General features: G+C 36.6%; 2 protein-coding genes across 15 annotated transcripts in view; both read right to left on the reverse strand.

The window, feature by feature from the left end:
- LOC117403218 (formin-like protein 2) overlaps positions 1–15,689 on the reverse strand; it is a 65,008-nt gene extending 49,319 nt beyond the window's left edge. For 8 of the 9 annotated variants that reach the window (XM_034924133.2, XM_034005241.3, XM_059032335.1 and 5 more), the window contains exon 1: positions 15,019–15,689. In XM_034924133.2, the coding sequence (XP_034780024.1) occupies positions 15,019–15,135 (117 nt within the window). In that variant the 5' untranslated portion in view covers positions 15,136–15,689. The remainder of the gene's footprint in view (positions 1–15,018) is intronic. The other variant, XM_034005232.3, reaches the window with a different exon arrangement.
- A 5,567-nt stretch (positions 15,690–21,256) lies between these two features.
- Positions 21,257–25,256, reverse strand: part of LOC117408899 (myosin light chain kinase, smooth muscle-like) — a 97,124-nt gene continuing 93,124 nt past the window's right edge. For all 6 annotated transcript variants that reach the window (XM_059032338.1, XM_034014330.3, XM_059032339.1 and 3 more), the window contains 4 exons: positions 24,926–25,049; positions 23,862–23,985; positions 23,445–23,576; positions 21,257–23,073 (listed from right to left, as the gene is read on the reverse strand). In XM_059032338.1, coding sequence (XP_058888321.1) covers positions 22,787–23,073; positions 23,445–23,576; positions 23,862–23,985; positions 24,926–25,049 — 667 coding nt within the window. In that variant the 3' untranslated portion in view covers positions 21,257–22,786. The remainder of the gene's footprint in view (positions 23,074–23,444; positions 23,577–23,861; positions 23,986–24,925; positions 25,050–25,256) is intronic.

The raw sequence follows: 25,256 nt of genomic DNA on the forward strand, positions 1-25,256 counted from the left end.
CATATATAGTAGCGGCGGGGCAAACACACGAACTGTATACTGTACACATAATGTTTCCTGTGTTGTGCGCTGATGTGAGTGGGTCTGTTTTGCCGGCTAATCTCTCTCCCTAGCAGCCTGCCTGTCGGTTCTGCATGTGTATATGAATGCGAGTGGATATCGATGGGCCAATGGTTGGTGAGTGGGTGGAGTCAGCATCCACAAAAGGGCATGCTGCATGCCAATTGAGGGAATTGAGTAGAGCAGGGAATATGAGAGAGAGAGAGAGAGAGAGAGAGAGAGAGAAATATAGGCCCTTTGAATAAAATAGTGTGAAAACGAGTTTTACTGCTTTCGCTGCACCCTGTTGTCTGTCTCTTCATTGACCGCCAGAAGACCCGCACATAGCCGGCCGCTACAGTATATTTCTTTCCACTAAGCAGAAAATTAAGTGTTTTGCAATATTGATTCCAAAGAGCTTGCTGATTGTGGGATAAACAATACATTTGTATATCAGGTTTTGCATACAAAAACATATTGTATTACATTTAAGTCTCGCTATGGTACTGGAACCCTCACAGGAATGCACAAAAACATAAAAAAGTAGCACACATTTTTATTTTAAATGCTTCATTGCGCTACATTTATGCCTCACTTTGGTATTGGAATCCTCATACACAGGAACGAAGAATATATCTATTGCTAGTTTTTTTTAAGTAGCATACATTTGTATTTTAAATGCTTCATTGTGTTATAACAAATTCAATGAGAACAATTGCACTTCCCTGTTGCGATCAGCTTTAAAACATCAGGTGTGAGTGCGACAGACTTGACAGCAATAAGAGGCAGTCCTCCAGACATGTACGCGCCCCTTATTATTTTGTTGAAATACCAAATCGCACAATATGTCAATCAAAACCACTGACAAATGTGGGGGGCAACGGCTGAACAGCTGACACTGAGTTAAGTTTCACTTTCGACATATCGGAATGTCAAAGTAAACTAATTTGTCTCAATAGATGCAAAACAGATGCTATATTATTTTTACTGATATGTATTTGGAGTTTACAAGGACACACTATCACAATTGTTACTCTATTCCTTTTTGATTTGTTTTCAACCGGCTGCAGCTTTTTTTTTGTTTTTATTGATGAGCCAGTTGCTGATGAAACAATTTAAATCTGCCAGGTTTTTTTTCCATCATGGAACAGATATTGATACATTGGGTCTTATATGCAGGTAAAGATTATTGATGCAGCATTGTCGCCGGGAATGCAGTTAAAGCTAATGTAGTCCAGGGTGCATGGCGTATCCTAATGCCACGCGCATCAGAAATACAGCAACTGTACTGATTTGAATGATAGGTTGAAATACAGTGACATTGTAGCCTAGTAAGTAAATCTGTAGCCTAGTAAGTAAATCTGTTTTACACTAAAGTACATTACCACAAAGATATGCAACATTTTTATACAAAATTGTAAATAGTGTATAGTGTAGAATATACGGCAATTTGTTTCTCTAGTCTAAGCCTTGTACAGTACAGTAAGAACATAAGAAAGTTTACAAACGAGAGGAGGCCATTCGGCCCATCTTGCTCATTTGGTTATTACTAGCTTATTGATCCCAGAATCTCATCAAGCAGCTTCTTGAAGGATCCCAGGGTGTCAGCTTCAACAATGGCTATATATTTCGTATCAAGATTTGTGATGCATGTCCAAAGTACATAAGTTATTATCAATTACTGACAATTAAAACTTAATTTTATTCAGTTGTACTGTACATAGAATACAAGAACACAGGATACAACCAACATATTTATTATCATTTGCTGTGAAGCAAATTCGTATAGATATTTATAATTATATAACTGTTTACAAAATGTCCCCTCCCCCAGACATGTCTACAATAATACAGTAAGCTATCCCTAACATACAGTAATGCTGGGGCTTCCCAGTTATGGCTAGAGCTTTAAAAGCCAACATACTGTACAGTACCTTCAATCTTCCCTTGTAATCTTGCATTTTGTAGTCACAACAATCCACTCACTTGATGGATGAAATGAGATAACTGCAAGCTGGTCCAATAAACCTGTAACAGCACACTGATGCATTTTTCTTCTTGGTAAGTGGTTGACACAGACACTATTATCAAACCCAGACAGGGCAAGAGTCTACTTTCAAATACACTGGGCTCTTCCATTTTCCCTGCAGATGTTACTACTGGCAAGAACACACTCTAAACATTATTTTTATTCAAGCAACTTCAAATAACAATGCACTCTCTCTCGAAAAAAAAAAAAAAAAAACAGCCTGTACAGATCTGTGCAGTATCAAGTGCTTAAATATTTAATCATGGATGCAATCTAGCAGATGTAAAGTGTCCTGAAAACTGCAGATACAATGCATCCCTGTCCTTAAAATGACACCGTGCATTAGGAGGGAAAAAACAAGGCTGTCGCTGTGGCCATCTAGCAGTAGGTCAGTAAGCCACTGGCTGAAACAGCCAGAAATTGAAACAGCCTAAAAGTCCCAATTAATCCGGTTTGCTTCACAAACTTCTTACAGTACGTAGGCAGTGGCAAAATTTGAAATAATAAATCATTTTGAAATAAGCAGCATTCATTGAAAACATATGTCAGGCAAAACAATGCTATAGTCAGCTGGTCTGAACCTAATTCATTGTAAACAGCTTGTAACCTTAGCTGCTAAAGGAAGTTGAAGACACTGTAGGTTATTACAGAAGGGAAGGAAATCTATTGTACATACTGTACTAATAATATTGCTTTTGAGTGTGTACAGTATTGAATTAAGTGCTCAATCTCTGAATATAATATTTTTCAAATTTACAATTATTTAAACCTACAGTACAATCTAATTTTGTGATTAGTCTTTTTATCAAAATAAAAGAACAATTCATTATTTTGTTACAGGTCATACAGAATGTCGTTAGTCCTTGAAACAGTTTATTTTCTGTATTTCACAGATATAGAAATCAAACCTACAGTACAGCATATAATGTAACATTTTGTACCTTCTGTGTTTATGAGCTGCATAGTCCAATACTGTACTGTACAGTAGTACATGGTTACGTTTTCAGAAATTCTGACAAATTCAGCATTGCACTTTGGCAAAAGCTTGCTTCAACAAAAACATAAGGCAGCCAACTGCGCGAGATTACAAAACGTGCCCGGATGCACATCTTTCATAAGCAAACTGCTACACTGTGTACACAAAGTTAAGAAAGCCAACAACTCCAGTTAGATTTAACACACATGCACTTGCTGCTTTTCAAAGTGACAGTTCCTGTTTCTTGCAGCTATGGCTAATTAGTTCATAGAATCCTGAGATTGAACATTAACCCAGGCAATGGCCACCCCTGATCAATCCCATAAATCGGAACCAATATAAAAGTTCAAACTATCCTCTCCAGTCTGTTGTGCTCAGCCCCAGGGTGGGTGCTGGAAGCCAATCAATATGTGCTAAGTGCCAGGCTCCATCAGCGGTGAAATAAAAACAGCCACTGTTTCGTTGGCAGCCGTGGGCTCAGTGAGTATCAATAGCCTATTTCATGGAACAGAACCATTGTCCGGCACAAGCTTTTTCATTGCATCAACCGTGTACAGTGAACTGCAGTATCCTTTGTGAAGAATGCCAGGAATGCAGGGTAAACAGCATGATCTCTCAGTTCCTACAAAACACTGCTGATTAAATTTAAAAATATATTATATATCATGCTAAAAGAAATCTGAGGCATTCACCTGAAAATCATTAATTAAGCCTCAAGCATAAGTGCAGAATTCATTCTTGAAAAATAATTATGAAATTATATATTACAGTAAATGATCTATTAAGATAAAATAAGTATACTCCTGCGATACTATTTTAGACATTTATAAAAATGTAAAGAACCTTAAACTTAGCCTTCACGTAGAAGCCGTTTAAAGTAAATGTACTGTTACAGAAAGTCAGTATGCAGGCAAGGTAGGCTATATAAGGCCTTCATATTATATTGCTTGCAATTATTGTTGAGTATTTCTTTTTACTGCCCCATTTCTTTTCTATCATTGGGTTCTCCATAGCATGATGTAGTACTGCTGCATTAAAAAAAAAAGATTATATTTGACATCTCTGTCAAATATAACCTTCAAATAAAATTAATTAATTGGAGTACGGCAGTTTATTTGAATCAAAACACATTAATACGACCAAGAAGCAGAGATGGGAAATGGCATGTACCGTAGTAGAGATACTACAGGGTACAATACAGTCAATGTGTGTTATGTAAAAACAGATCAAACCAATATTGAATGCTGTCGTTGGCCCACTGCCCATGCAAGGAATCACTATTGAGCAATCAGTTTATACATTCTGGCTGGTGGCCCAGGATACTTGCTATTCAACCAATAATAAAAGTACAAGGTTTGCCTCCAGAGAGCATCTTCAGGCAATTTAAAATGGAAAGCATCCCATCATGAGTGACCCCACAAAGGAAGCACAGAGTTGCCAAGTTACAGTCCTTGGGAAGAAGATTCATTCCCACCGATGTACTAAAGCTGTTTTCAAAGTGAAATTACAGTAATCCAGAAAACAAAAACACTCTACAATATATTCATTATTTACTGTACTAGAAATAATGATAATATTGGTCGCACAATTCGATATGAAAAAATAAAAAAATGCACCTTTATGTAAAACTTGATGACCAGAGCATGTACTATGGTGTACTACATCCAGGCAAAATAAAACAAGCCAAGGAGTGAAGTAGCTATTGTAACAAGCATAGCTAGACATATTCATGCTACAGTACATGTGACATGACTTCAAATTGGGACAACTTGAACGGGGCTAGGCGGAGTACTGCTCCACTTTGGATTGTTCCCAGCTATTTGTTTAATATATTTTTATTTTTACAAGGTCTACTGTGGCAGGAAATACAGTACCAGCCCACCACTTTCCAGGGCTGTTTAGCTCGTCTGTCATCACTGGGAGGGTTGACGAGCTGGGCATACTGTAACAGTGAATGAAAAAAATGGTCACAGTTGAAAAGTTGGTGGTGGAGGCAGAATAAGACACAATCCATATACTCTAGAAACCCTCACAGGGAATGTTAATGACAAAACTGCTACAGTTCTTACTGTAGAAGTCAAAAAGAAGCTTACAGTAGATATAATCACAATAGACAACGGGAGGCTCTAATTATAGCAAAAGCTTAGTCTTCAATTCGGCAGCAAGCAAACCAACATAATAGACTCTTAAAGTTGATCTTATTCATGGATACAATTTCACATGGAATACTTCTTATGAATCACAAGCCTAAGTTTCCAGCTCACTATATAATTGCATCTTTCGTTTTTTAATGTGTGTGTGTCTGTATGTCCTGCCCCTGGTACTCATATGAAGGAGGTGATGCATCTCATGGCTGTCCTTTGAGATAAAAAAATGAATAAGACAAGGCAAATGTTAGCAACATACAGTAGAAGACACCTATCATTAGGACCTTATTTAACCCCTATTCATACTTAGGTAATGGAGGTCAGTCCTCAAATCAATTTCACTGTTAAATGATTTACAACTGTACGCCGTAACTACTATTGTTTTCCCCCCTTTGTATCAGTACTGTAACTAGACAAATAACACAAGATTAAGACCCCCCCCCTCCCCTCCAAATTACTACAAGGGTACTGTAACAGCTTTTAAAGACTGTACCAGCCCAATTAACACTTAATTCTGAGTAATCCCATTAATCCCTGTACTTTTAAAATATTGTATCCAAACATGTCGTTCTCATGGAAATAACCACTCCCATGTTGTACTGTTGTACTGTATAGTCAAAGATAAATCTCCCACTGTCCTACTGTGAAATAAAAATCCTTTGATCTTGCCATTGTGTGGGGAAACAAAACAAGTTGTACACTACTGCATGTTCAATACCCTTATACAGGTCCAGTTGGATATGAATCTTTCTAGCGCATGCATAGTTCACAACTGTGAAATGCTTGAAACATTGGAAAACAAATTAACAAACTTAACTTGGCTACAGTACTTTGAGCTTGTGAAGTGTCTGGATCTATCAGCCTCTTCTTTTACAATTGTCTCTGATACATTTAAACCAAAATCAATGGAGCAACAGCTTACCACTGGAGACCGACGCACAGGGGTAGCCATGGAAACCGTTCAGGGGCTATATGAATCATTGGGTACTACAGTATGAGGGATAAGTACAACACTGAAAACATAATACATAACTTCAAATCACAGCAATGGATCAACTGAGATTTCGTGAAATGTGGGATTACCAAGTGAAGTGGTTAATTTCCTAGAACCAGATAAAGCTACAGTTTCTCCAAATAATGTTATGCTCTTGCCAAAATAAACAAAAAACTACTTTGACCCATTCGACTCCTCAAGACCATCACTTTCAATTCAAACACAAAATGTCTCGTTTTCAATCCCTCGACAACACCCCCAGTACAGAAATGTTCATTAAATGATCAACAAAATGAGAATACATTAAAAAAAATAATAATAATAAAAATAATGATGTAAAGCTGGTACATTCGTATCTCAGAGAAATTGAAGAGGAACTGGAAATTAAAACAAGGTAAAGGCAATCATCCAAATAAAGCTGAAGCACTAACGGATAATGACATAGAACGTCTGTAAAGCACTGTAACACTACGTTTAAAAAAAACCCACTGTACTGCTGAACCTCATCTTCTTTAATATTAGCACTACAAGGGTATCGGGTTTCTGTGACAGTTTATAAATTACTCGACCTTCGGTCACTGTTATTATATTATGATTTTATGTAACTATGACCGGCGAAAAGTCTTATTTAATTGTGTTATTGTCTGCGGCGTGGATAAAAAGCTGCCGCCATTATTTGTTATTATTTGTAAAAACCTTGTGAGGATGCATGACTGATCAGCTACTGATTAACGAACTAGCTGACAGTCACGCATCTTTATTAAACCTGTGCCAAATGTGACCGATGGATAATATAATAATTGATAGCTAGTCAGTCCCTCGGTCACAACTATAAAAAGATCTGCAGTTTGGCTGCTTGTGTTTGAGTGTTCAGAGAGTGGTGAACTGGAGTAATGAGAGGAGGTAACCAAAATCATAAAATATAAAACAATTGCTAAAGCTTGCTGGGTCTACACCAGCACGATACTTGTTTTGTTCCGTTAGTTTGTTTGGCCAACATGCCCTTTTGTTTGTTAAAGTATTTTTGTTTTGTTATTTAATAAAAAGCTGCGCGCCGTAGCGTCTGTTTGCCCAGCCATTCCTTGTTGTGGTTTCATTTCCCTAGTCTGACGTCACCCCTGCAGCCATCCTGTTCACAGCAGGTGAATACCAGTCCCAATATTCTAAAGAATGTTACCGTTTTGAAAAAAAAAAAAAATAGGAAACTGCCAGCAGTAGAAAAGAACAAATTGTTTTTAGTCCTTAACATTTATACAACTGTATGACTTAAATGTTGTTTAATAACTACCTTCAAGTGCAGCTTCACATTTCTAACCTCCATGTTAAATTGCTTCTGTTTGTATGGCTTGTCAATACACAACATACTGTACAGAACCCTTTTGAAAACAGAAAGCAAACTTCCATTGTATATTCTACTGTAGGATAGCTAAGACAACAAGTGTGGTTTCATTTTCATTGTAATCAGAAACCCATAGAAAATATGCCTCAACTGGTAGCCTGAAGCAAAAGTAATGAATACATTCAAGAAGATATTCAAGAAGAACTTCAATGCATTTTTTCAGCCTCTCGAGGAACCGAATTACACAAATTGATTCTGCGATCTGTGAAGAATTATGTAAGTGACTACATAAGCCATACCATAAAAAAAACCCTTGGGACTACAGTTAATATTCTTACTCTGACCACAGAATTATATCAATGTCTCAAGATAAATTTCAGTGCTGAAGGCATCTAACTTTTAGCAAATCAATGTATTAGTAATGCACTTGGTGTAAATATCGAAATCTAATGCCTATTTTGCTTTGTAGCAGACAATGGTTTTATTTTACAGTCAGAATATATTTTTATATTAGCATGTCTCTGTTTACTATACATAGTGCAGCAAGATGGGCATGGATACTTGCAGCCTGCACATGGTCATCTCATTTTGTGAACAATACCTGTTTTCTTATACAGTACACTATCTAACTACAGCAGGAAACATGTTTGTACTACAATACAAACCTAAAAGAAAACCATCAATGTACTCTACAATAATAATGTAATCTTTAAATAAAAATAAAAACACTAAATAATCCCTATGTAAGCAATTCATCTGTTTGTTAAATAATTCATCCTCTTCAAATCCATTTTACCTTCAGACAAAAATCAAAATCCAATCCTACAGTGAAAAACAGATGCTCAAGAATTGGCACATGAATAGTTAATGTTTTTCACTATATAGCCATGGTCCAGGTATTCTAAATGTGGACTGGGTTCAAGCAGCACTTCTTGGCAAATTATTATTATATGTTGGATAACATAACATATGTGTTCAGAGAATTGACATTCAAATAAGGTTTTACTGTACTAAGTAGTGATAGCTGTAGAAGTATCTTATGATGGAAGCATTATCTGAAGCAGGTCAAACACAAACCAGAAAGATATATTCATGCACATTGCCTGCAGAATCTTCAGCAGTGGTGTCTGTCTTCCTCCTTATCTTGTTTTATCCTCAATATTAAAAACTACGGTACATTTAAAAATGTCAGGGACCTAAAACCTAGCCATGCATGGGCTTTGGTCTGCTCATTTATAACAAAAATGACAGGGTAACCACAAGGTCATCACTGCATACAGAATTGCTGGAAGCTGACATATTGTCAAAGGAGGGAACTGACCTCTACATGTTATCCACAATGCTACTTCTGAACTGTTAACTTATGCTTGAGCTTTAAGGAAACTCTGTGCTTACAATATGACCACAAAATGAGCTAAATGTTTTAAACCTAGATTTATTATAAAACATTAGTTAGGATTGTCCCCCATTCAACATGAGTGTTCATAGGTACAAGGCTCCGTTTCAGACAAAAGTGTGCCAAATAGGGCAAGTGAAGGGTCATGTTTCTGTGTGCAGGGAATCTGGTTTTGGCGTGCAAAGAATCAGATTGCGGCGCAAAGGGTTATGGTTGGCGAGGGAGGGGTTAGGTTATGCTGCAATTCCTGTCTAGTTTTCGTACAGTATTTACATAAGGAAAATGGCTCTATTGGGGTTCAGTCAAATCACATTTTCCAGATCTTTGGCAGAAAATATCAAGTCAGCTTTCCAGAGAATTTTAGTTCAAGGAGGCAAGCAGGGACGGCAACCACCATCCTTTGTTACATGTGAGGGTATTGAACTACAGGGGGGAAAAAAAAGACCAGACACTCTGCTAGTCGGAAGAGAACACAAAGAAAATAATATACAGCATGTTGAGGCAGGACATCTGAGTATCCCTTTGAATTATTTTTTTACTGCTGTTTTGTCAAGACCGTGTAACAAATTGTGTAGAATTTCCTAGTGGGTGGTTTTCTGCGTTGGTTTTGCTCTTTTAGAAAGTTTTATCTGTTAACCCAGGGTAGGACATGGCACATTAAACAAATGGCCTTTTCACTATGTAACACAATTTTGGTTCCTGGGTAGTAAGTTTCCTAATTGCTTATGCCTCAAAAGTATAGAAAACTGCTATTATTCCCCACAAACTTTGCTTTTGTGACCAGGACAGTGATATTTTGAAATTTACCTATTTCCAATGAGAAAACATTTTCGTTCACAAAGTCAGAAAAAAACAACATATGAATCCAAATTAACATGTATTTATACTAAAGTAATACAAAAATGACTACAAAAGATTTAGAAGTGCGTAGTTTTTCGAGATTTACGATTATACTGTAAATCACTTTCACGAATCAGCCCCCAAATGTAGTCTCCCATCATGTTCTCTTTATACTGTCCTTGGTAGCGGCGTTCAAAGTCCAGTATATCCTGGTGGAAGCGCTCGCCTTGCTCCTCCGAGTATGCTCCCATGTTCTCCTTGAATTTATCAAGATGAGCATCAAGGATATGGACTCTGAGGGACATCCTACAGCCCATTGTGCCGTAGTTCTTCACCAGAGTCTCAAGCAGCTCCACATACTTTTCGGCCTTATGATTGCCCAGGAAGCCCCAAACCACTGCGACAAAGCTGTTCCAAGCTGCTTTCTCCTTACTAGTGAGCTTCTTGGGGAATTCATTGCACTCCAGGATCTTCTTTATCCGTGGTCCGACGAAGACACCGGCTTTGACCTTTGCCTCAGACAGCTTAGAGAAGAAGTCTTGAAGGCACTTGAAGTCTGCCGACTCCTTATCTAGAGCTCTGACAAATTGTTTCATAAGGCCCAATTTGATGTGCAGTGGTGGCATCAGCACCTTCCGGGGGTCCCAGCTGTACTCATCATACTTCAAGGCGTCCAGCAAGGTCTTGATGCTGTTGTAATCCTCTTTGAGGTGCACCGAGTGAGCCAGGGGAAGAGACGGGTACTTGTTACCATTATGGAGCAGCACGGCTTTGAGGATCCTGGATGAGCTGTCAATGAAGGACAGTATAACGAGAACATGATGGGAGACTACATTTGGGGGCTGATTCGTGAAATTGATTTACAGTATAATCGTAAATCTCGAAAAACTACGCACTTATAAATCTTTTGTAGTCCTTTTTGTATTACTTTAGTATAAATACATGTTAATTTGGATTCATATGTTGTTTTTTTTTACTTTATGTGAACGAAAAGAAACAAATTCGCCCGTTTTCTCATTGGAAATAGGTAAATTTCAAAATATCACTCCTGGTCACAAAAGCAAAGTTTGTGGGGAATAATAGCCATTTTCTATACTTTTGAGGCATAAGCAATTAGGAAATAACACTTACTACCCAGGAACAAAAATTGTGTTACATAGTGAAAAGGCCATGTGTTTAATGTGCCATGTCCTACCCTGGGTTAACAGATAAAACTTTCTAAAAGAGCAAAACCAACGCAGAAAACCACCCACTAGGAAATTCTACTTTATAGTAGAACCTTTCCCAGAGGCGTTAAAGAAAAAGAGCATCCTGAATATATGTTGCCTCCCTATGTGGTGCCGTCTGATTTTAGTACAGTATTCTATTACTGACAAATGTACACTACAAAAACGTGTAGTAACCTATGGTGCTGACACTACATTCAGTACACCTACAGTACCTGTACAAACCAAGCTCAAGCTGTTCCAGATCAACGGATTAAGGTCACAATGTATATTTTTTGTTTTAACTCCTTATTTGTTATTCACAATTCTGGCTGTAGCTCTGGGTGGCTGCATGGTGAGTCTGCAGTGTGTAAAGAAGCGGGCGGCTGACAGCACTCGCTTCGGAGGACAGTATGTGTTCGTCTTCGCCCCTCCCGAGTCAGCGCAGGGGTGGCAGCGGTGGGCTGAGCCTAAAAATAATTGGACATTACTAAATTGGGGAGAAAACAAATAAAAATAATTGGCGACCACTAAATTAAAAAAAAATAATAAAAAAAAAGCCTGCTTCATGCTGGCAACGTACTATCAAAGTGTACTACCTAAAAACAAACTGTAGCAATGGACACCGTCTGCTGGCTGAATTCCACTCTACTGTAACCAGAAAGTGTGGTTTCGATTGAAGTCAATGGGTTTAAACTGAGCGAAAGTCTGACAGGTTGTCCTCAACTGAATCAGCATGAGAACAGAATGTGAAGCAAACAGTAAATATCCAGTCTACACAGAAACAATAAATAACTTGCTGGTTCACCATCTTGATTGAACCATGGACCATTTTAAATTCAGACCACAATGACTTCTTTATTTACAGCATGTACAGTATTTTACAAGTATTTTTTTTTTTCTTTGTGTCGGTTTCCAAAAGCTTTGATGGCACATGACTGTGTTGCATGTGCCCAGGCTTCTTGCTGCCTGGTGTTAATTACAACAATCCACGTACTCCAGTCACAGGCTGCCATCAGTAGAGCATTAGGTTTGGATCCACAGTGACACATGGTCTTCACTTAAGAGTCCCATTTAAAAAACATCCACCTGCTGTAATAACCTGTATTTTAACACACACAAATGTAATTGCACTATAATACGATGATAAAACTTTGAGAAACAAGAAGTCAAGTATACAAAGTCCAGGCAACTGTAATGCCTACTTCTTGTGTAATGAGTTCTACACTATTGATGGCATGAACCAAAAGTTAGCTTTTTAGAGTTCTCGCTCAGCTTGAATGTCAACTACCTATAAAGCATGTTTAGACTGCTGGGGTATTCAGAGTTTGCACAATACGCAGTACATGCAGGAGTATAACTGACTTCTCCTGTAAAAGTAGACAGAGGAGGCTAGTGTGGAACTTGAAGAATGTAATAAGCTGAGACAAGACTGACAGCGAAACAAGTGTACAAATCCGTGCTGGATTCTGCTGTCAGTATAAGGACTCTTGTGCTGTTTATACTGTATGTACTGTTGGTTCTCACAATGCATGACAAACTGTTTACAAAACTGTTGACTGTTTTTCAATTTGTCTGACAATGCTAATTTGAGATGAAAGCACAGATTTGGTGATATCTCCCCAAAATGTGAATACAGTATGTACATAAAAGGTTTCATTAAAACCTTTGTAGTGCAACCATATGACTTTCTTTCAGCCAACTCAAAGCAGACCAAAGGCAAAACAAGTGGCACATGTAGTGTGACAGATTGAGCAACTCCTTCAGTGAACTTAGACTATTTCATAAAAAGTATACAAATGAAATTTAATACAATATGTTTTTCTTATACAGGACTGATACCAGATAAGTTTGCAATTATTATTATTTGTTTTTTCTTTTAATATAAAAGAGCTTTTTGATATTGTACTTCAAAACGCCTAAAGCAAAAACCATGACAATCCAAGTGCATGTGGATCACCAAGCTTCAGCACAACTACGGCTGGCCCATATTTACTTAAGCACTTCCACATCAACGGAGCTATTGTACATGGATCATAATTTAATCCCTTTAAGATTCATTCATTTAAAAAAAAAAAGTGGTGTTTTTATACTGGATACCTCATGGGTGCACTCATCTAAAGTATAAAAGAGGTACAGTAGACATGATCAAGCCCTATTCACTCCTCTTTGGCACTGCCTGAGAACCATATGCTGTTTACTCAGCAGCCTAACCATGTACATCTGTCAAATCAACACAGCAACGTCTACTGTTACTTACTGTGTATGTGTTTTTATTTTTTATTTTATTTTTTTAAACTATCCTGACAGCAGCTAGCAATATATTCCAAAACAAAAGTCTTGCATTTGAACTCTGCACCAAAAGCATTTGCTGACCTGTTGAGTTCACTGGTCTCACCGAGTTGGGACTAATATGGAATCAATCATCAATGGCAATTGTGTTGCCACTGCCAGTTAAAATATGAAATGGAAGTCTTATTTGTATCCCTGGGCTGCTACAGTGCTTTTAAGCAATAAAGTAGCGATAACCACCATCTGAAATCTATAAACCATGCAACAACATCTGAGCTGCTGACAATTGTCAAGAACCAGTCCCAAGAATTTGCTTTCCTTCTTTTTGGGATACCACTAAGAAAGATGACCTGTCTTAGTATGGCTGCTACCCAGAAGAGAACAAAAATCAATGTAACCTTAGCGGCAGAGGTGTCAACATCCTCCTACATAGACACATGTTTGGCATACACTGCAGTATTATGGGCCCCTGACAAAATGGGCTCCCCTAATTAGGTAAAAGTAAAGGTCTTAAACTTGGCCCTTCAAACAGTGCTACCTATATCCAGTCCTCATTTAAATGTAGCTCTCTTAATCTTGAAAACACCATAAAGGTCAGTGAGTGTGGCTACAATCAGAAGCAAGTTTAGCTCTGTTGTAGGTTGAGTGGTCACTCATATTTAGTACCCTAACGCCTGAAATAATCTTATATTCTATTGCCTATGTACTATGAATTCTCACAAACACCAGCATGGTGGATACGATATAAGTATCCTTGACAACACAGATATTAATTAAGTGACCAGGCAAGCAATTGTATTTATTTTTGTTCCAATTTTACATACTGTAAACAATATTTGCTCTCCACCTGTTACATCACCAGTAACCAGATATTTGAAAATACGTTTGTCAGTTTAAAGAGCGATTTACGTCTACATTTCAACAACTTTACTAGATTATCATGCCATCGATTTTAAATGGAAGAAAACAAAGGCTTCACAGTGTATACAATTAAATAAATAACTTAATTGGGTTGAAATGATCACAGTCTAGATTGATGAAATACAAATCTCACAGAAGTTATGTGTGGACACCACACCCTCAAGAAACACCGAATATCTATAGTACACATGAAAGACGTCGAGAACCGATTGTCTGGAACCTTTGCCACATACGGGTGCGTATACTAGGCCCGAAATATTACAAAGACAACACAATTAATACTTATTTAATAATTATTGTAATTCTTATTAAACTTTTGAACCTATGTTGCAAAACAGTTTTCTTTCTTTGACATTCAATGTCATCTTCATCTGATCTACAATGTCGTTTTTGACTTCTAACTCCTATTTGAATGCGGGTTTTCATTTGCAAATGAGCTTTAGATCCATGTGACTGTCCACTTGTGGGTATTCAAATCGCCGATATCTAGTATAATTTGATACACATTGAGCATTGATAAAGAACCATTCAATAAACGGGACTATAGTACTACAGCATGAAGGCTTATTTAACATCCCCACCAATAACAACAATCTTAATACATTAAAATACAATACACGACTGATTTATCGTTTCCTTATTTAAAATGTTCAGTTGACAAAACAAGGCAAAAGTTTTACAGATCACGGTTGTTTATCATGATCAATTCCTTCATACCAGCAGTGCTACTACATATTGCAATGCAAACGGGCGATGTGTTGCTGTCTTCCGTTTTCATCAACAGACTACACAGTAATTGACCACCAAATGTCTCACAGAATTAGAATATTATTAACGTACCAAAACGATGGCAAATCTCTCCTCCAGTTCACCTGGCTCTGGCATCGGTAGTTTCAGAGGCATGCTGTGAGCCCTGAAATCAGTTTGCTGAGAATCCATGCTCCCTGCGTTTCCCATGATGTTGATAGTCCTTTTTAACAGCGATTTTCCACCCCTTTACTCTTCGACTTTAAAATGAGAGCAAATCAAACGAGACACAATAAACACTAGCATCCGTTATTGTCAGAAACCTGTCACCACCACCTCCGTGTTTTTTTTTTATTCCAGTCTGGTCAGTTTCCAGCAAAACAACCGAGATGAAACCAGCAAAACGCGTAGTATCCACAGATCTACGTCTCCCTCTAGCATGACATATACAATATGGGGTATGTCTCGTTCTCTTCATTCATTTTCCTTATGTGAATTAAACAGCAATCGCGCAATCCTTGATATCAGATTATAATAAACGTGTACCCTATCCGTATCTTGCACAATTTCGGCACCACTCCCAGCTTGTTGTAATGGTGATGATGTGCATGATTCAGGCTTAGCGATCCTCTACAATATGTGTAATCCTTCTGCTGCTGACACTAAATACAGCATCCACGCACAGCACAGCACACTCCACACCAACCTTACTCACGACCAACACAATGAGCTCCTTCAGACTGGCCTCCTCGAGCGTGTCTACACAGAAAGTGTCGGGAAAAGGGAAATTTCTTGTATTGCATTATGGGAGTTGGTGTTTTATAGTCATGCTAGATTCACAGCACTGAATGTTAGCAAAATAAAGAAAACAGAGATGTTTTTATATATAATTTTGATACCTTAGATATACAGTATTTATTTATTTATTTATTTATTTATTTGGGAATTCAAGAATGTAACATTTCTTGTTTTGTTTTAATTTTGGTTTTTTTTAACATAACAAAACTTACTGGTATCTATCTATCTATCTATCTATCTATCTATCTATCTATCTATCTATCTATCTATCTATCTATCTATCTATATATATATATATATATATATATATATATAGATATATAGTGATGCTGCCTCTACGCACCAGATGAGAAGCACCTGATACATTGCGCGAATGTAGGCCTATTAGATTATTAGGAGTCGTTTAGCCAAACTACAACAACAACACAATATAATTTGATTCTACACAGCCTCCAGCATCTTCTACACAATCTGATTCTACACAGCCTCCAGCATCTTCTACACAATCTGATTCTACACAGCCTCCAGCATCTTCTACACAATCTGATTCTACACAGCCTCCAGCATCTTCTACACAATCTGATTCTACACAGCCTCCAGCATCTTCTACACAATCTGATTCTACACAGCCTCCAGCATCTTCTACACAGTATGATTCTACACAGCCTCCAGCATATTCTACACAATCTGATTCTACACAGCCTCCAGCATTTTCTACACAGTATGATTCTACACAGCCTCCAGCATCCTCTACACAATCTGATTCTACACAGCCTCCAGCATCGTCTACACAATCTGATTCTACACAGCCTCCAGCATCTTCTATACAATCTGATTCTACACATCCTCTAGCATCTTCTACACAATCTGATTCTACACAGCCTCCAGCATCTTCTACACAATCTGATTCTGCACAGTATCCACTATCTTCTACAACCACGTTTTGTACAGATTAGTTAGTAGGGATCTTTGTTTGTTTTAAGGGAACCCGTATTAGAAATGCAGTTAAAAAATAAAAAAGTGGAGTATCTATAATACTTATTGATTGTTTATCTCATTGATTATTCAAATGCCCTTTTCTTTACAATAATGACTTATAATAGTTATTTTTGGAAAATGCTGTGCCTTTCAGAAGCCCATTGCTCCTCCTTTAATGTCTATAGGGGATCCTTACATATCTGCTTCTGTAACTGCTGTCTTCCATATGCCAAATGTTGCTTGAAATCAGCATCCATGAGACTGCCTGGGAGGCACCTGCAGGTATTTTGCCAACCCATCTCTCTCTAACACAAGAAGTAAATCATCACTTCCGGTTTTCAGAAGGGATGTATAAGTTGACCTAAGTGACCATTGGTGGAGAAAATGCATTGAAATAAAACAGAAGACATACATGGTACATAAAACTTATGGTTAATCATTTTAACCTTTATCACTCAAAAAGATTATATTTTTTATGTTATTATTTAATTGTATTTTTAGCTTTAGCAATTTTATCGTGTTGCAGTGGCTTTTTATTCTTTTTTTCATGTATATTTCATATGCTTCACAAGAAGCCCTCAGGACCTCTGACAGTTTTTTGGCATGCATATTTTTTTTTTAGTACTGAGTAAATCAAGGTCCTGATTATCTCAAAGACAAATCAGAAAGAAAAAAAAAATCACAGTGTTAGTTGTGTTAAAATGGAATTTCCCATCAATACAACAGGATCCACTAGAATTATGCTTGTAATCATGCATCAAATCAAAAATGAGTAGATTCCCATTAAGCCAACACCCAATCCAAACTTCCAAAACTGGTTACTTATCTCCATGGTGACTCATTCACCTATCTGCACAATCTCCTATTGATTGTTTCTTGGCCTGGCTTCTTTATCTTGTCCAGCCATGGGGTTGCATTCTCTTTTTAAATCTTGTTATTCGTCCCCCTATCCTGATAGGGTTCTACAAAGACCATATCTAGTTCATGGTTTCGGAAGCTTTGCCATATTTCTGCATAAAACTAAGGATTATTACTAAATTATTACCTCAATTCAGATTCAACAAAAGCAAATGCTTCTAACACACCAGTGAACTGTTATCTTGACAAACACATTTTCCATTTCACTGTGCAGGTACTGTGTCAGTCTCTGATGTATTGTAGCACAATAACTGTAGGCTGATGATCATTATTTATAAATAATGCATGTTCTGGCAGGAAAAGCATCCCACTACCCTATTCAAACTCTGACTCTAGAGTCCATTTAATTAGATTTTTGGAAACAGCACAAATGGAGATGACACGGTTATTAGTTGGGAGTCTATATTTTTTAGATAAAAATAATAATACTGCATTATCTGTAACTTTGTATTTACTGTAGTTCAAATAATGTACTTTTTGTAATTCAACATTAAGTGTACGAAGGTCCTTCAATGACCTCTAGTGGAGTTATGGATTTCTTACATGCAAATTAAAAAAGGGTCTTGGAGCACACACACACACATATACAGTATATATAAAATTATTTTATTTATTTATTTTTATTTAAAGAGAAATATACATATACTGTATTTGCCAGTGTTTTGCTAAGAATTTGTGTGCCCATATACTAGTTTGAAAGTCACATTTTGAAAGGTAAATAGCAGTTTGAATTGAGGTTCCTCCTCCCCAAATAAAGCCACAAACGTACAATTATTAAGTAACTCTTCTTTTGTATTTACACAATGCTGATGAGAATATTAAAATCATGTTGTCAAAAAAATCAGAAGTTCCAAAACCTTATGTGGAATTGAATGGGGTTGTAGTAAATCTTATTTGCATAAACTAATCCATTTGTTGTAGTAACTGTCAGAAATGGAATAAATAAAATACAAAAACACAGTTTTGAAATGTTGTTCTTTGAGCAGTCACAAGCCCTTACTGTTCATCCAATGAAAGTGTGTTCTATGGTGCTGTAAATCATTTTAAAAGCTGTAGACCAGTGGTGTTTGGTTATCTATTAAAATATGCAGAATGGGCTTCTCAGCACCATCACCTGGTAAAGGACTGTATGAAAGTACCAAGATTGTAATAACACTGGATTTACATATATTAGAAAATAGAACAGAGGTAATCTTGACTGGTGGCTTGTAGAATACCTTTAATACTGTTATCTTTCAAGCTAATTTTAATCAATCTCCAAATCAATCTACTGCAAAATATGGAAATATGCATTTCAATTCATGGCTGATTCCTTAGCGTATTTATAGTATTACCTTAAATTTCACACACAATAGAACAAAATGCATTTAATTTAATTACTATACTTCATATTATTTAGATTCATATAGTCATTATTTATGGGCTCAGCTTATTATTATCCACTGTGGCACATTTCATATGGTCAATAATGGCATTTTTAAACTGATCCGGTTAATGAGATTGATCTTGTAAACTATGCACTGTAACATGTAAACATACTATATTACTATTTAGAAGTTGTTTTACAGTATACAGTTGAAAATTGTTGTTTGCCTTAAGGGAGTTTACTTTAAACAGGATTAGGAAAGCCATACATAGTATTTCCTGTGATTAATTTAGACCAATTTCAATGCATGTGATAGTTGTTTCAATTTTTAAGCAAAGTGTCCAAATAACAAGGAGATCTAGGTTGAAAAGAAAATGAATCTATAACACATCCATGTGAACATGCCTCTTCCCTAAGGTGGGTTATGGATAGATAAATAGAATGTTTCTTTTTAGATCATTAAAATAGACCCCATTAGACCTCCACTTCAATCACATGACTCACCAAGTGATTTTCTTTCATCCGGCCAGGACTGCACCAGCACATTTTGTGGTTGTTTCTAATAAAGTGTCTGGTTCTTTCAGAACCAGCGTTTGATGGCTCCATAGTGTGGATCACATGAGAGACTATGACCTGCATGCAGAGCTAATGCTGGTTGGAATGCACCACAGCTAGACAGCCATGTTTTGCCAGTACACTCATATGCTTTGTTTCTGTTCCTATGGTGCATTTCAAAGATCAGGGTCATGTTAGCAAAGTTTGTTATGTCTAGATGATACATCACACAAGATGTCTGCTTTGTATAGTCAAAAGAAATGAGGAAGACACATCAATCTCTCTTTATGGTTCTTTGGCTTAGAATACATTTTTGCAAAGTACCACCTGTGTATAAAATCCTTGTCAATCAAGTTTAAATACAAATACAAGGCTTTTATGATTTAATGGAGAAATTTTACCATTAAAGTACTTGCAAAGAAAGAAAACAGAAAAGAAAACAAGAATAGGTCAGCTGTTTGATGTATGAGGATATTAACTGTTGTGTTCTTTATGCATAGCAGTGAATAGGTTCACCATTTTGTCTGTATCCTATACATCTAATTTGGAGTACAGCAAACATGTAAATGTTTTTAAAATATTTACCACCTGTCCTTAACTGTACATTAAGAAACAGAAAAAAATACACACCTGTGTTTTGCTGAACATGGGAAATCATTATACTGATGTAATTAGTACTACTCCTAAATACAATCACTGTGTTTTTAACTGGTTTCTCAATGGGTTTGAAGAACAGCAATATGCATTTTGCACAAGCTTATTCTGCATCTACCTGCTTCTGGATCTAGGTGCAATCATGTTGCCGTGCGAGAACAGGGACCATGTTGATTTGTGTTCTTTAGGAGCTCTATGGATAAAGCAATATTATCTCTGAAGAAACTCACACAACAAAATAAAAAAGGTGCTCCATAGGCACAGAATAGGTCAGACTTTTAAGTACTGCGCTGCTAACACAAGGCTGTACAGGATGAGCAGACCAATCAAAAGCAGCATAAGAAACGCATTATTACCACAGACTCTCTTACTCCTTATTACTAGAGACTCTCTTACTCCTTATTACTACAGACTCTCTTACTCCTTATTACTACAGACTCTCTTACACCTTATTACTACAGACTCTCTTACACCTTATTACTACAGACTGTCTTACTCCTTATTACTACACTCTCTTACTCCTTATTACTACAGACTCTCTTACTCCTTATTACTGCAGACTCTCTTACTCCTTATTACTACAGACTCTCTTACTCCTTATTACTACAGACTCTCTTACTCCTTATTACTGCAGACTCTCTTACTCCTTATTACTACAGACTCTCTTACTCCTTATTACTACAGACTCTCTTACTCCTTATTACTGCAGACTCTCTTACTCCTTATTACTACAGACTCTCTTACTCCTTATTACTACAGACTCTCTTACACCTTATTACTACAGACTCTCTTACACCTTATTACTACAGAGGTCCCAAGAACATAACCAACCCTTCACCATTGTCTCTCAAATTATTTGAAATGAAATATGAATTAAATATGAACTAAAATTAGACTTGGTTATTTCACCTCTAAAAAAAATAATTTAGTGTCAATGAAAAAGAAAAAAAATGAAAAAGAAAAAATAATATATATATGCAATTATATATATATATATATATATATATATATATATATATATATATATATATATATATATATATATATATATATATATGAATAAAGGGTTAATTTTTTAATTTGTCATGTGAAAAAATACACCAAACCAGTTTAATCTTCCATTGCTCCAAATTAACATGGTTTTCATAAATGCCCATTTGCAGACAAATCACACATTTAACAGCAAAAAAACAGCATATAAATAAAAGACACTGGTTACATGCAGAACAGTTGAATACAAAGTTATCCTACAACTAACAGTTTTACACTTCAAGAAGTAAAGTGAAGTTATTAATTTGTATCTAGAAGGGCTAAAACCAAAAATGTAATGTAATACGTATATTCATTAGAGCCTTTTAAAGGTTAATTGTATAGTTTAGTAAGCTGATGTGCACAGTAGTAAAAGCAAAGCAAAGTGTACTAAAGCACAGTATATGGACAGGCAATTGCGGAAAATAAACAACTTTTTTGCCCTTGTGTATACTCTGCTGTAGTAAGTACACTTTCCACTGTATCTCTGATAAGGGCAATGAACAAGGCAGTTCTGAAAGCTGAATAAGTAAATATGCACTCTTTGAAAAGTCCCTATTTTATTTTTATTTTTTTGCTGTTCACAAAACAAAATTCAGACAAAGTGCAAGTTTTACAAGTTCTGTAATCCTTTTTTCAGCTGTGGCAGGGATACTGTACTGTATATTTTTGTTTTATATTTAAAAAGCCATGTTTGCTTTGAATTCTAAGTGATTCCAAAGGTCCAAGTCCTTGTCCCCGCTACACATATAATAAAATATTCTGCAATTCACTGTGCAAACAACATGCTTTGTGATATAATAACAGTGAATGATAACATCTGTGGTGCTCTCATTACTACTGAAATCTGCAGTCTATCAAACTGATAAATTTCGTCATACTCAAAAACAAAACAATATGGTCTACATACATCTATAATAGTATAATTAGTTTCATACTTCAATACCTTTAATAATATTTTGCCATTTAAAAGGCAAAACTTTTTGAAAAATGAATTGCATGATTGCATATTTCACAACTGATGCACAAAGTATAGTATGTGTGGACTACAACATTAAAAAAGAAATGCAAATAAAAGTTCTGGTAATACCAAACATCATAATGTTGAGATTAAAAACGATCTAATAATAATAATAATAATAATAATAATAATAATAATAATAATAATAATCTTTAGTTTTACAGTTTTCCTGTTTTTATAAAATACTTTTCATTCAGTCTGGTTGCCTAACACCAGTGTATTCCAAATAGATGTAACTATATTAAGGAATCAAACAATACCTGGGATGTTAAAGACATCACCATTTTCATATTAACATCTGGGCCTATATTTTCTACTATGGATAAATTGCAGGTAAATTCCCACTCAAGATTAAATGGGCATTTTGCCCACTGTGGAAAACCAGGTTCCTAATTAATGTCTGTTATTACCATTTCATAAGAAAGTGTCCAAAAATAGCATAGGGTGTTCTTAGTGCATTTAGTCCATGAAACAGTCAGCCAGTTTGTAAAAAAGTGAGTGTCTTATGAAAGTAAATTTGGTGCTAGTGCTACAGTCCTGTCTTATTCTTCTTCCTCCTCCTCCTCCTCTTCTTCCTCCTCCTCCTCCTCCTCCTCCTCCTCCTCCTCCTCCTCCTCCTTTCCCATGACCTCTACTATGAGCTCAGCAGTGCAGGTTGCTTCCCCCAGGCTGTTCACAGCTTTGCAAGTGTATTTGGCATCATCGACACCAGAAACATCCGAGATGACCAAACAGCAGTTTCCTTCCTCATCATAGTCGATCTGGAAATGGCGAGTTTCTTTGATAGGCTGTTCATCTTTATACCACACCACTTCAGGATCAGGGAAACCTGGAAACAACAATACACATCAATATTTTGACTTATTCAATTTGATCTATTTATGTTTTGAGACTGACATTTCCCACATTTGGGGTTTAGTTTTACTGGTGTTTTTTACACGTGGCGGAACAATCTCTTATGTTTGTAAGAGTGTCGATTCTTGCATTATGTTAATGTCAAGACCTGTGAGGCAAGGCAAGGCAAAGCAGCGAAGAGTAGGATTGCTCACCATCAGTTTGCAAGACAGACACTTTGTAAGAGGTTGTCCTTCTGTAGCTATAAACATATTATTATGTTTCACTATGTAGGAATGAACGTTTGGTTACATGATCATTGTTCTAGAATGTATAGCATTAAAACTTCTGGATTTGAAAAATTACCCTCGATTTTGCAATCAAATCTCGCCGCACTCCCTTCCACCACTTCCACATCTTTAATGACTGTGCTGAAGTACGGCTTGGCATTAGTTCTTTCTTCATCAAGGTCTTCAAGAAACTGCTTGGAAAAATCATCTATACGAACAAAAAGGAGTTTGTGAATAAAAGCATTACATTTCCCTAAAAAGCGGCAGCCAATAAATAGCTGGCGACAATGCTAGTTCTATACAAATCAGGTACTTAAAAAGGCCTGAGTGACACGCTATTATTCCAACTGAATATTTAATTCGCATGTTACTAAATTAGATCCAAAATCCAATGACATTAGACACCACACTGGTCCCATTTATAATACCAACTGTATGTTCAGCAGTGCTGCAGGATCCTTGAGTATATATGATTTAATTCTGTGGAGAGTACCTTCTGTTACAAGCTTGTCTGAGATTGGGGGACTGATAGGAGAGCCTCCTTTTTTCCCGCTGAGGCCTGAAATCATTGCCATAGATGAGAGTCTTCCAATCGCTCTTACTGCATGACCGGTTTTCTGAAAAAGACCAAGAACAATCTTGAGGTTCTGACATCTTTTGTCTCCTAGAATGAGCAAAATGTGCTGGCCACATAGCCACTTTGTACAGCTCCACATTTTAACATAGAAATACCTGACAACATATTATTCAAAAGAATTAACAGCCTGAAATTCATGGATAATATTTAAGTTTAAACTATTTGGAGTACATTATGTGATTGTAAGCACAAATGCTGGATTGATCCCCCACACTAATGGAATCTATTTGAAAATTTTAGTCTGTTCACTATACTACACTACAATTGGTATTAACCTGGAACAGATACTGTAACCAGGAGGTAACATTGCACTGTGCAGAACATTCATGTTGACTATATTCATGTCCATCTTTCAATTTGATTAACAACAAAAAGAATATTACTTATGAAAATAGAGAAAAATAAAGCCCCCAAAATGGAACCTTGTAGTACAGTAGTGTGGAGTAGTGGTTAGGGCTCTGGACTCTTGACCAGAGGGTTGTGGGTTCAAACCCTGGTAGGGGACACTGCTGCTGTACCCTTGAGCAAGGTACTTTACCTAGATTGCGCCAGTAAAAACCCAGCTGTATAAATGGGTAATTGTATGTTAAAATAATGTGTAAAAAAATAAATAAAAAATAATAATAATGGAATTGTATGTAAAAATAATGTGATATAACAATTGTAAGTCGCCCTGGATAAGGGTGTCTGCTAAGAAATAAAGAAATAAAGAAATTCTCCTCTAACTATTAAAACAAAACAGGATTACCTGGGCACACTCATTCTGTGAATTAACACAAAGCCATCAAGTATCCTCTATATAGTCTTCAGCAGTTTTTTTTTTCTTTCTTGTAAAAGCCTAAACTTTAATGGTGGATGTGACGTGTTGATGTGTCTAGTAAAAACTATTTATATTTTAAAAAGTGGAAACTCAGGGTTACCTGCCATTTTCTTCTGAGGATATATTTTTTCATCCTCTCCTTCGAAAGTTTTTTGGCTTCCATGTTCTTTGTGTCTTTCTGCAGCCACGGGTGTTGAATGCATTGGCTGCAGGTCAAACGACGCCTGTTGCGAATGAAAACAGTACGTTACCGTCATGTTCTTTATTCACTCACTGAGAAAAGTGGACTCACATCAAAAAGAAAAAGGCAGATAATCGCTGTTGGTCTAATCTGGCAACTCTTTTAAACCTTTCACTTTCAATAATGATGTCAATTCACTGCTTACAGTATGTGGAGTGTGTTATTTTGTGGTTCAATTAAAATGGCATCG

This window comes from Acipenser ruthenus, chromosome 10 (assembly GCF_902713425.1).
Source record: "Acipenser ruthenus chromosome 10, fAciRut3.2 maternal haplotype, whole genome shotgun sequence".
NCBI classification, from domain to species: domain Eukaryota; kingdom Metazoa; phylum Chordata; class Actinopteri; order Acipenseriformes; family Acipenseridae; genus Acipenser; species Acipenser ruthenus.